Source organism: Salvia hispanica, chromosome 4 (genome assembly GCF_023119035.1).
Source record: "Salvia hispanica cultivar TCC Black 2014 chromosome 4, UniMelb_Shisp_WGS_1.0, whole genome shotgun sequence".
NCBI classification, from domain to species: domain Eukaryota; kingdom Viridiplantae; phylum Streptophyta; class Magnoliopsida; order Lamiales; family Lamiaceae; genus Salvia; species Salvia hispanica.
Genome location: NC_062968.1, coordinates 42,715,960 through 42,728,424, shown reverse-complemented (window position 1 = coordinate 42,728,424; position 12,465 = coordinate 42,715,960). Strand labels below are relative to the sequence as shown.

General features: G+C 34.6%; 2 protein-coding genes across 5 annotated transcripts; both read right to left on the bottom strand.

Moving 5' to 3' along the window:
- Window positions 1–3: 3 nt before the first annotated feature.
- Window positions 4–2,189, bottom strand: LOC125221118 (transcription factor GAMYB-like; the record flags this gene model as incomplete). Its single annotated transcript, XM_048123242.1, has 3 exons — window positions 2,073–2,189; window positions 1,090–1,479; window positions 4–249 (listed from the first exon to the last, which is right to left on the bottom strand). Coding segments are annotated over exons 2-3 (606 nt in total), but the record flags the coding sequence as incomplete, so codon positions are not given.
- Window positions 2,190–4,575: 2,386 nt separating this feature from the next.
- Window positions 4,576–12,054, bottom strand: LOC125222556 (GTPase Der-like). Of its 4 annotated transcripts, XM_048125233.1 has the most exons (12): window positions 11,678–12,054; window positions 11,207–11,274; window positions 10,719–10,802; window positions 10,286–10,567; window positions 9,667–9,806; window positions 8,554–8,641; window positions 8,222–8,401; window positions 7,434–7,595; window positions 6,665–6,858; window positions 5,603–5,753; window positions 5,199–5,361; window positions 4,576–4,749 (listed from the first exon to the last, which is right to left on the bottom strand). In XM_048125233.1, the coding sequence occupies exons 1-12, from the start codon at window positions 12,012–12,014 to the stop codon at window positions 4,721–4,723; spliced, it is 1,878 nt and encodes a 625-aa protein (XP_047981190.1). In that variant the 5' UTR covers window positions 12,015–12,054; the 3' UTR covers window positions 4,576–4,720. The 4 variants fall into 4 exon arrangements, with proteins under 4 accessions (XP_047981190.1, XP_047981191.1, XP_047981192.1 ...); XM_048125234.1 differs by lacking the exon at window positions 10,719–10,802; XM_048125235.1 differs by lacking the exon at window positions 11,678–12,054 and having other exon boundaries at window positions 11,161–11,253.
- Between the last annotated feature and the right edge of the window lie 411 nt (window positions 12,055–12,465).

The following is a 12,465-nucleotide window of genomic DNA, read 5'->3' as shown; positions in this document are numbered from 1 at the left end:
AATTTCTGGTGCGAATGTTAAAATATTAAAATTACCAAACGCTATATCAGGTGCCCGGTAACGATTACTTTGCAAGATGTCACATGCTTTATCTCCACTATATATCCTGGGCGGACTAAGTTGCTGTTGACTCTCCGGAAGAGAGTGTTGGCATAAATCAGGGGGATAAAGGGGCAAACCGGCACGTTGACGCCTTTTTACTCGAGTATTCCAATAGTTCTTTATCTCATTGTCTGTCCTCCCCGGCAACTTAAATTAGAGGGGAAAAACTAAAGGTCAGAGATAAGAATGAATAATAGTAGAATTTAAAATATTATTTGAAACTCAAATAACATTATATCTGAACGTGCAGAGACCAATTATATAAATATAAAAATCAGAGGATAATTTGGCAATTCCTGAAAGATATTCTTAACCTACCATGTACTGAGATTCCTTCTCTTTTCGTTTTTGTGTAGTTCTTTCAACCATAAAATCTATCTGCATGCAGCACTTCTATAGTAACCGCACATTGCACGTTAATTACTTAATTTCATCATCAGAATGTCATATCGTTGCCATCTTGGTATCTTCTTTTATCAATGGCAATTTTTTATTTCATGATACTTGAAAATTTTCATCACCAATAATTACTATAAATGAGAGTTAGGCAAATAAATTTTTAGTATGTTCACTGTTTAGCTCGTTCCTATCTTTCCACCAGAGAGGTGTCAACTGAAAAAAGTGAGTATTAGATGGTGACATGAGAAGTACCGATTTGCTTCTTTTAAAAGAAGAGCAATATAAACACCAACTGTAAGCCCAAAAATACATGCTAATGGGAACTAACCTACCATTCTTCACCTAGACTACCTCCTGATGTTTAAGTTCTTACTCTCTATAAGGCTTACAGAAAATTTGATCTCACAAACAGACCACAGATAATATGTTTGATGCAACCATCATATAAGAACATCAAACTACAATCACCCAATCTACATAAAAACACCATGGGAGTCTTTCCAAAGTCTACTATCCAATCAAATACTTTAGGTTCTAAATAATGCCAGAAAAAACCATACACAAGTGAAAGGGAATCTTGAAGCTTACGTGTGCTGCCATCCGCGCCCATTTGTTCCCCATCTTTGCATGAAGCTCAATTATAAGACGCTCTTCTTCTGATGTAAATGCTCCTTTTTTCAGGTTTGGCCTCAAGTGATTAGCCCAGCGCAACCGGCAGCTTTTCCCACACCGTGCAAACCCTGTATGCTTCTGAACTGCATTCCAGTTGCCTTCTCCATGTCTTTTCACGTACTCAACCAAAATTGCATCCTCAGCCGATGTCCACGGACCTTTCTTCATAACAGTGCCCCCACTAGAGCTTCCACAAAAATTATCGCCATCGTTACTCAGAGGCGACTCAGCAGAGACCACGCCATCTTCACTCTCAGCAGTACTGCTGCGGCCCATTTTCTCAATCACAATTCACATCTAACAAACCTTATAATCCACAAAACAGCTAAAAAATCAAAGGACGGACCAAATTAAATTAATTAATACATTATGCAGAAATCGTTGAGTTATATACTTCCATGGCTACATGTGAAATTCACATATATAAACATGGAAACGAAAAGTGATAACACAACATAAGTAGGTGATGAATCCGGAACTTTAACTGCTACAACAGAGAACTGTATTACCTAAAACCATCTACAATTTTAAAAAATAAATTAATGCGAGATCAACACTCAATTGATGAACACACGAAACAGCTAATCGCAAACAATCACGAAATCTTCAAAAACAAGGAAAAAAAAAACTCACAACTCATAGCTGAATATTTCATGGACGATTACTACCGTATTTACGAAATATGGAAACAACAACGATGATCCGCAGTTCATTTATTGAAGCTAATAAATGCATGCAGAATTCACATACAAAACAATAAATGTAGGGTTGACGAAATAATTGCAAACATTTTTCAGAATTTCACATTTCCTAGTAATTTTGAGCTTGGGATTCCTAATTCCAGCGAATGGTAAGATTGAATTACGCAGATGAAGGTATAGAATAGAGCAGAGAATTACTTGATTGCTGGAGAATTGAAGAAGTAGAGCTGAGAAAGGAAAGAAAAGGGGAAAAATTGGGATTGAGAGAAGTAGAAATGCAGGAAAAAGTGGAAATGGCATGGGAATGCTTGAACTATATATAGAAGTGTATGTATAGGTGTATGTATATGATGTGTCCACATAAAAAATGGTAAATGGAAAAAAACATGAAGTTTTATCAAAATATTGATCTATCCCGCAACTTTAAAAGACAACCAATTACTATATCATAGCTTTGACAATTTTCTTGATTGTCGCATAGCAAAAATTTTATTGTGCCACATTTCTGAATTTTATCCATGTATTTGTACGTATGTAAAAATTAAAGCTATAAATCACTAAATGTATGAATGACATCGTTTAAATAGTCGAATCTTTTGGTAGTATGATATTTTTTGTTTGCCAAAGGCATACAAAATTTCCCCTGAATCATAAACTACGTGATGATTAAGAAATATATCAAATTTATGATATAAGTACTCAGTCGTTTATTAAAATTACAGGAATTAGCAGAATTTGACCAAATTTCATAATTTTTATTTTTTTTTTCTATTTTACCCTACAATAAATTACTCTATAATGGTAGCAGAGTGCAGCCTGCAATCTTATCACAAATTCTCAAAATTAGGAATAATCAATTTTACTTTTCCTATTACCTTTCTCTATGTAAAAATATTTTTATGTAGCATATATTTTTGTATCACAAAGTGATACTCCTCCTTTAGATAGAGGTCTTCCAAAAAAATGGATTACCACAATATTCATACACAACCAAAATGTGTTGTTTGATTTCTTAATCATTGTCCGGTTGATTTTGTGATTCACATATATAGGGAGAGTGGTATTAATTTTAATTAATGTAACTTGAGACGCGTCATTAATAATGATTTATTTATTTGTATATAAAACCACTTATTACTTTAAATGGAGTCAACATTCATGACACTAGTGTGACTAATAATAGGGAGGAAATGTAGGTGCTTGAATGGTCGATACCATATTTTTTTTGCCTTCTTTCAAGAGTGGCCAATTTGAGTAATGTTAAATACTCCATACAAACATGCATACACATTCGTGGAATAAAAGACAACATTTCGAAACCGGATCGAGAGCGATTGTTCAATATATGTTGGATTAGAATCAGATCACATAAATTGATCTGTTTTCTTTAATAATTGATGTAGTTTTTATTAGGAATATTAGCCTCTAATATTATGGAAGTTTCAAAAAGTTGGTTTTTTCCACGAACTTTGAAATTGACAAATTATATCACAAACTTTACCTAAGTTTGTTATTTTTCACCGGCAAATTTTTTTTTTTGGCAAATAATATCATAATGCAGAAATTTTGTTTTCGTAAATTCTCAACAATAACTTCGAGGGCTTCAAGTTTTTCAATCTTTGAAGATAGTTTTTCTTGAATCACACCCTCCAAAATTGTTCTTAAATCCATTATTATAGCCAAAACAAAATTCGCTGGTGGAAAATAACAAATTCAGGTAAAGTTCATGATATTATTTTTCAATTTGAAAGTCCGTGGAAAAAACCCAATTTTTTGAAAGTTTCATGATATTAGAATGCAATATATCTTTTTATTAACATTAAAATATTAATATAAGTGGACAATTTAATTTTATAGTAGTAATAGCTAAAATTATAGGCTTATAGGATATGTTAATACCGAGACTAATATCTAGGTTCTAAGTATGAACTCGAATGTATTATATCATATAGACCCTAATTTAAAACGATGGCGTTTATTAGTAAAGAAAACAATGTTGTTTGGTTCAATTGGTTGAAAAGCATCAAGACTATACTGTGCGTAGGCGATCGAATCTTTTTGTTATGTGATAATTGAGATAACAAATGGATACTTTTAACAGATTTTTAAAGTTACAAAATGAATTAGAATTTTACCAAATTTTATAGTAACTTTTTCAACGATTTACCCTTTTTTACGTGAGAGTAGAAAATGGTAGAGTTTGAATCCTACACTCCTCTATTTCAAGACAGAAGATCACACCATTTGTATCGTGTAGGGACACACAGTTTCATTAGTTAGTCATTTTTATGATTTTACATAATACTTGTCAAAAAATAATGCATTTGATTACATTCCAATGTAAGCCAAACATAAGTTAAATGCACTATTTAAAATATTCAATTATATAAATTTATGCTATCTTCATTCACAATAAATGGACAGAGACTATAATTTTAGCAAATAACAAAAAATGAAAAAATGGGACTATTTTTTTATTAACTTATTTACTTCATTTATATTCGTGTCAAAGACACTTGCACATGACAGTTGTTTTTTTTTTCACCTCATAGCTAACTATTTATATACATGCAACTCTTTTCTTATTCTTTCTTAGTTATAATGTTTTCAGCATTAAAAGTTTTAAGTCATTTTTTCTATATTAAAAGGTGACAATAGTTTTCCCATTTTTTTCATATTTTCCACTCTGAAGAATCTGAGATTAAAAATTGAGAACTGGTTTATTACAAAATGTGAAATCAAAGAAAATGCACTTGTACAGTTAACAATCAATGGCCACCTACTTCGCATTTAGGGCTGCGAATATATACAGTTAAGGCAAGAAGAGTCAAATGAAAACATCGTTTTCATTGTTCCCTTACAGAAGCTTCTTTTCCTGAAACATGATAAGCACAACAATTACCTGATTAGGCTTTTGCAATTTTCAACTTTCAAATGTTCTTGCAAAAAAAAGAAATGCCAAAACTTGTGTAGTGTTTATTTGCTTTTAGGGTAATTTTCAAGTCATAGCCTAACTTTGATCCCATGGTGATTTTTCAGTCTCAACTAAAAACATTACAAATATATCCATTGTTCACTTAATAGCTCGAGTCACAATTTTCGGACACAACTTAAGAGAGATTACATTGGTTTTCAGCAGGTGACACAACAGCTCTTTGGCAATTAAGTGAACAACGTTGATACGAGTAATATTTTTTTGTTCAGGCTGGATAAGTCACCACGGGATTAAAATCATAGACCTTTCCTTTTTCTTAAGCATTTAATCTTAACAATCGCCTAACATATGGAGCATGTTAAGGACACAGCAGTTGTGTATTAACTAACCATTTTTCTCTGACTTTCTTCTACTGCGCCATAGAAGCCGAATTGGAGTGCCTGGGAACCCTGCACTTGACCTGAGCTGCTTCTCCATATACCGTTGGTATGTTTCAGGAAAAAGCTTAGCGTCATTTACAAAGAACACAAAGGTAGGTGGCCTTATAGCTGCCTGCAAAATATTTTGTTAATCAGATACAATAGGTAGCAGGACAAGCATTTAAGAGGAAAATTAGGGAAAACGGTTGTCCTGAAAAAATTTAATTATTTAAGAGGAAAATTATCCACGCCACATAAGCAGGAAAATGGTGAAAAAATTTCATTCCCTTCTTCCATAAAAGAGAATGCACCCATAGAAGAAAAATCATCCAAGTAATCGTTCCATGAAGACATGAAAAGAAGCCAATAAGTACCTGGGTGCAGTAATAAATACGACCTCTCTTTCCTCCTCTAGTTCTTGGAGGTGGTTTGAATGCAACAGCTTCACTGACAACTTGATTTAGTGTTGCTGTTGATAATCTCCTTGATCTCTCTTTTGCCACTAGACCAGCAGCCACAGTGATCCTTAAATTGAAGATGGGCATAAAATCAGGAAAAACAAGCAAATAAAAGGCGCATGGCCTGTAAGTATAATATTGTAAACCACAAACTGTGATAGGCATAAAAAGCAATTAAATACTCCCTCCGTCCCACACTACTTGACACACTTCTTTTTTGCACTCGTTTTGAGAAAATGATACGCCCTCCGTCCCACTTGAGATGAGATACTTTCCTTTTTAGTTTGTCCCAAATAAGATGACACGTTTCTATTTTTGAAAACTCTCTCCAATTAATACACTCAGCCACTTTTTCTCTCCTTAATTAAATATTCAACTCTCTTTCTCTCTCCATTTAATACTTACACCCACCTTTTCTCTCTCCAATTAAACACATAACCAACAACTCCTAAAATCCCATGCCGACTAAGAAATGTGTCATCTTAGCTGGGACGGAGGGAGTAATAATTAGTTAAAGTGGGGAGAGAGTAAAGTAAGTGGGAGAATAATTACTCTCTCTCCACTTTAAATAATTATTATCATTTTCTCAAAATGAGTGCTAAAAACAAAGTGTGTCAAGTAGCGTGGGCCGGAGGGAGTAGTTCCTAACATGTTGGGATAAAAACTTAGAATTCAATATTTCAGATAACTAAAAGCTGGGTACATAAGATAAGGTTGAGAAATTCTATAAAATAACTTCTTTATCAGCATTCACATTTGAGGAAGTTTAAGACCACACTTTTGCTTGCCAGGTCAAAGTACTGAAAACATATATTGGAACACAGTTTATGAATTCATGCAGAAGATAATACTAGGTCAAAGTTCTGAAAACATATAACAGAAAACAGTTTATGAATTCTTGCAGATGAGAATACGATTTAAAGACATGTGGATGAATTTAGTGTGACTTTGCATCAAAAGCTCAAATTGGAAACGTACTTGTCAACACTCTGTCCTTCTATTGCTGTTGAGTACACTACGGGTGCCCAACTAAGAATACGGAGCTTCCCTCTCACATCTTCTTCGTAGAACATAGCAGTTTGCTGGTTTTTATTAGGTATTGTGTCCCATTTGTTCACAACAATTAGGCAACCTTTCCCTTCTCTCTCTATTTGTTCTGCTATCTTGAAATCCTTGAAAGTCAAAACCATGATGTTTACTCAAGTTAGAGTTTATAAAAAGTACAGCCTCATTAAGATACATGGAACAGATACAAAAAAAGAAATGGAAAATTAAAATTGAACTCTTGCATCAGCCAGCCATACAGGAGTTGCAAGGAAAAAGCTATTTTTCAACAACACTTCTACATGAAAGCTGCAATAGTGCTTGTAGTTTAGATAGTACAATTTCTCAACTTCCAAATCCACTTATAAATTTCAAATATTTAGAAGAGAGCTGAGAAGCCAAACTAACTATAAAGATGCCCAGAACTATACATAACATGCTGCATCCTCCAACTACACATTTGAGCAATCGGCGCTGAGTGGAGATCTCTCCAGTGTTGTTTTATGTTTTCCAGTTAGTTCATTTAATTTAGTTCCATAATTCTTATTTTGTGATATTATTTTGAGGTTCTTTATTCTAACACTTACAGTCTTAATTTAGTCCAGTTTTTCACTCAATCATAAATGCATGAATCTTATAGATATAATCAACAACATATGCATACATAACATTAATCAAACTGCAAAAATTATGCTCGTGTTACCTGTTCTGTGATGCAGGCCATTGCTTCAATTACCAGGGCAACAACATCCGAACGTCGAATAGCACGAAACGCTCGGTTCACAGACAGGGCCTCGGTGGTGCTGCCTGATGAAGCTACAGATGCTTTCTTTCTGATACCAGCTGTATCTATTAGATGCCATTTCTGCAAAAACATGAAATATACAGTTACCAACTGCTTTTCATTAACTCAAGTTCAGAACTGAATGTTTCTTGTTATATTCGCTTTAAGAGTCATGTTAGATCAAATGGACATCTTCAGAACTGCCTTGTTAAGTGCAAGAAAAACTAGAAATACTGAAGAAAGGAAATATCAACTGCTTAAGGTAACAGAAAATCATTTCTTAGATAACACGAGCCACAAATGAATTGATTTGAAGTCCCTTGATATTGAAATCTGTTGTTCGGATTTACAGTAGACATGTTTAAGAATTTCAAGTGATGAGGTTTTACAAATTGTAATGATTTGGAAACCATAAAGATGAAACAAAATTCAATGATTTACAGTTCCACTGCAATATTAAGTTGAGATGTTCCAAACCACTATCCAGATAACATCATTTAGACATTTACATGTAATGTTGATTTAGAGAAATCATTATAGGCATGCTAAATTAGCTGTACAGAGGACTTAGGAGCATCCAAATGTCAAACAGAAAGTGAAACATTTTCGTTGAGGAAACGGGACAGAGTTGGTTGTACAGAGAATTATGATCATGTTAATATACAAAGGAATAAAGGATATGACAATGTTAAGCTCCATTAACCAACCTGGCCATCTGGTCCAGTAAATTCAGTATCAATAGCATCTCGGGTAGTTCCACTGATTGGACTGACAATTGTCCTATTATCCCCAACCAAAGCATTCAAGATACTACTTTTACCTACATTTGGTCGGCCAACTATAGCAATGGAAGGAACATATTCTTCCGTATCAGGGTCCTCTATATGCTGCAAGGGATGAAAACAATCAATTTTTATTTTCAAATCATTTACAATAACAAATTTTTTTTCAATAGGTTGGATATACCAATGATCATATCCTCGATGATTTAAAAGCATAAAAGCTGAAGCATCTCACTGTCTGGTGCAATAAAACTAACCTCAATCTTTTTCAATTGAGAACAGACAGAATCAAGAAGGTCCCCAGTTCCGCTCCCAGATAGAGCAGATATTGGAAGGGGAGAAAACCTAGTAGATCAAAGAAATAAAATAACTTGTTAAACATAGATACCAGTACAGGTGCCCACATATAATATATACTCCAACTTAATTCAACTAACAGTTTTTTTCCTTTTTCTTTGTATAGATTGAAAGCAGCATCTTTGTAGATTTAGATGTCAAGATAGAGAACATAGCTGCAATATGATAGTGAATGTGTGCCGCCTTTGAACTATTATTATTAGAGGAAGAAGCATTAGTTCAATTACTTAGTTCCATTTTATTTTTAAGTTGTAAATTAGTTTTATATATTATGCATGGTATGGCCTGTGCATGAGTTTAAATAGGCTTTTGTAAGGGAACAGAGGAGATGACAAGATTATCTCTACAAACATGAACAGAAAATTGAGTAATGGATGTGTAAAACTATAAGTTATCCATCTAGTCACTCATGTCTCCAATTCTCCTGACCTTTTCCTCTTTTGCATACTTTATAAAGTTTGCTGTTATAAGAATCCCACATGAAAGTGTGGAATAGCAATATGGCATAAAAGTGGGTGCCAATCCTTTCCCTTTGATCATGATCATGGGTTAAGTTAGAGCTCCCTAACTTAAATGCTTATCAATTTGGAGAGGTAAACGTCACGGCCTACTGAAAGGGGCTACCCGAAGGTGAGACCAAAGGGATGCCACCGAAGATGTGGGCCCAAGGGGCAGCAAATGGTTGGTGGGCTTGTGTAGTTGTGTTAGGGTTTGCCACCGGGCGTGTGTCATCCGTGGACGTCTAGTTTGAAAGGGGAATGGATTGATATGAAATCCCAAATTGGTTCCACATGAATGTGTAGAGTGGCATATAAGTGGGACTCAACCCTTTACCTTTGACCATGGGTTTGGGTTAAGTTATGGCTCCCTAACTTAATATGCTTATCAGCTTGAAGGAAAAATAAGTTTCATTAAGCCCTCTTACATCAAGTGATTAAATAGTACAGAGAATTAGAGATCAATGACAAGTATTCATGAAACAGTTGACTTGAAAAAAAGAAAAGAGCGCTTACCCTAAACCCCAGAAATCTGACGCTTGTAAGGTACCTTTGCGAGGAGATTCACATTTGTTAACAGCAAGAACAATATACTTGTGTGAATAGTTCTTTCGCAGCCAATCCCCTATTTCAACATCTGCTGCAGTCAGACCTGCCTGTTAATTGTTCATCTTCATCATAGACTTCCCATGAGGAATAAGACTTGTGATGTAACATTATAACGTACAAACTCCATAAAATTCACAACAACAACAAACTGTAGTGTAGGTTCAGTTTCTTTTAAAATTTGTCAAAGAACGTGAACAAAACCTAGAAATCTAGTGTATACTAAAACAAAGTAGTCTTTCACCTTAAATAAATATTCCAGAGATATTTTAATGAATTTATAACTACCTAATAATGATCAATAGATTAACATGTTGATGAATCTTGGTCATTGATTTGACACGTATACACTATAAAATGATATCAAATGAATTATAATAAATTCAAATCTCAATAATAGAGAAAAAAATCATAAAATATAAATTACTTATATATTTTTCTACTAATTTAGCTACCGTGCATCGGGCAGGAGCAAAACTAGTTGTACACAACATTAAGCTTCTTAAAAGAACTAATAATGAAAACGCACCTGACCATCAACAACAAATATAATGACAGAAGACTCTTCTACAGCAACAGTAGCTTGTCTTTCAACCATGGAAGGCATCCTAGCAACAGCAGCTTCCCTGGAGACGAGAGGAATACCCTCCATGCCAATTGTTGTTGATATAGCTCGTTCTTCATGATATTTTGAAATTGTAAGTACACCTCCGGTGTCCACTACCATAAATTCATAATCACCCCAAAAAGATCTACCATACAAACGGTCCCTGGTAACACCAGGTTCATCAACTACAATTGCTCTGTTTCCCTGCAAAGAGGCACCTCTGATAAATAAAACTTTGCTGCTAAATCAGGATTCCATCGAAAATACAGAATTAACTTAAACAATTGGCACGAACACAACATACTTGTAGATGAAATTGGCAAGAGCAATTTCAACCAGAGCTAACAGTACATACCCCAACCAAGCGATTAAATAACGCTGATTTACCAACATTTGGCCTTCCAACTATTGCAACCTTTGGAAGAAGATGGTCAGGAATCTGCCAAATAATTACTTGCCAAATCAACACCAGGAAAAATTCTACCCTACAGAAAATATTCAGCTTCAAGATAAAGAAAATCAGGTTGATAATTAGAAGCAGCATTTTAAACGTCCATAAGTATAGAAACTGTTTTTGCTGTAATATCTATGATTTTTTAAGGTCACACCTCACAAGGTGGAGGAAACAGGTTTTATGCTGGCATGGGTCAAAAGCTCGTGAGAATTTTCCAATACAGAGTACTTATTAGATTGAATGTACTGAATTTACAAACTCACATTAAAAGCAAAATCTACTTGACTTCGATATCCCTTTAATGCATGTTGTAATTAAAACTCCATGGTAAATTGGTAATCACCCAAAAAGAACAACAGAGATCCAGAAGACACATGAGTTTCACTGACATTGCTAATAGGATTTATGTTCTTCTTCTGCTTTCCTCGAGTTCCCTTTTGTTTGGAAACTTCACCCTCTGTAAACATCCAAACACAGGATGTCAGCATCCATATTCACAAATAAAACTGCAAAAAAATCTCAAATGTAGTCCTCAAACCTCCAAAATTAGGAGGCGTTTGCCTGAACTTATAGTCCTTAAAATTACCTATATAAGCTTCACAAAGAAATAACTTCCTCAACCCCAACTTAATTTTTCATAATCTTATAAGCAGCAATCACTTATCAATCGCAACCACAATATAAGCCTTTTTCAATTTCATCTCTCTTCAACTTTCACTCTCAAACTCATATATCCATCACTAGCTTATAAGCTAGATTATCCTAAATTTCACCGCCCCAAATTTTCACCATACATAATAAGAAGGAAGAATTTTCAAAAAGTAAATAGCTCCACGAATCACGAATTTGATAAAACGAACCAATGTTCAATTCTCGAGACAAGGAATCAGAGAACTCCTTGACCGCCCGCCTAGCCTCGATCTCAAGTTCTTCAGCGTCGAAATTCTCCAATTCCTCCTCCTCTAGGTCTACATCAGATGGCGCTTCTTGTCCGTGAATCTCGGCATGTAGCTCAATTTCTTCACTGATATCGAAATTGGTAGCAAACAACGGAGCAGTGGAAGGCTTCCGGAGGTGCAACTGACGGCGGAGGGCAGTGGGGAGAGAGAAAGCAAGAGGGGGAGGGCAATACTTTGAGAGATGAGAGATAAAGCAGCAACTCTTGCAGAGAGGAAGTGCGGAAAAAGATGACAACATTGCCTCGTCTTCGCTTCTTGGAATGTGGATGTGAGAGTGGGTTTATCGCGCAAAAAGGTTTTATCCATTCCAACCAAATCGTCTAAATGCGACTTTTTTTAAACGATGACAATTGTTACTACTTTTTAAGCGACTTAGTATGATAATCATTACATGAAAAATAAATATGGGGAAATAAACATTTAGGAGAAGGATCATTGAATCAAAATGTCCGATAACTTTGGAGCATGAGGACGTTAGTAAATTGATCCACATCCATTTCTGAGATTTAACTTGATTCATTTAGTTTAGATTAGTTTTCTTCATTTCTTGTACTCCACTATTTACTTTTTACTAACCGTTTAGCTTAGTTTTCTTCATTTCTTGTACTATTTACTTTTTTTATTAATAGTTATTTTTAAGCTTGTACTCGCTCCATTCCGATTAAAATGACACATTAATTTTAGGAGTT

Excerpts from the sequence above, each read along its gene's own strand:
- LOC125222556 (XM_048125233.1), bottom strand. The coding sequence starts at position 12,014 with ATGTTGTCATCTTTTTCCGCACTTCCTCTCTGCAAGAGTTGCTGCTTT. Across the intron at positions 10,568-10,718 it reads TATTTAATCGCTTGGTTGGG|GGAAACAGAGCAATTGTAGT; the intron begins GTATGTACTGTT and ends GCCTCTTTGCAG. Across the intron at positions 5,362-5,602 it reads GTATTTATTACTGCACCCAG|GCAGCTATAAGGCCACCTAC; the intron begins GTACTTATTGGC and ends AATATTTTGCAG.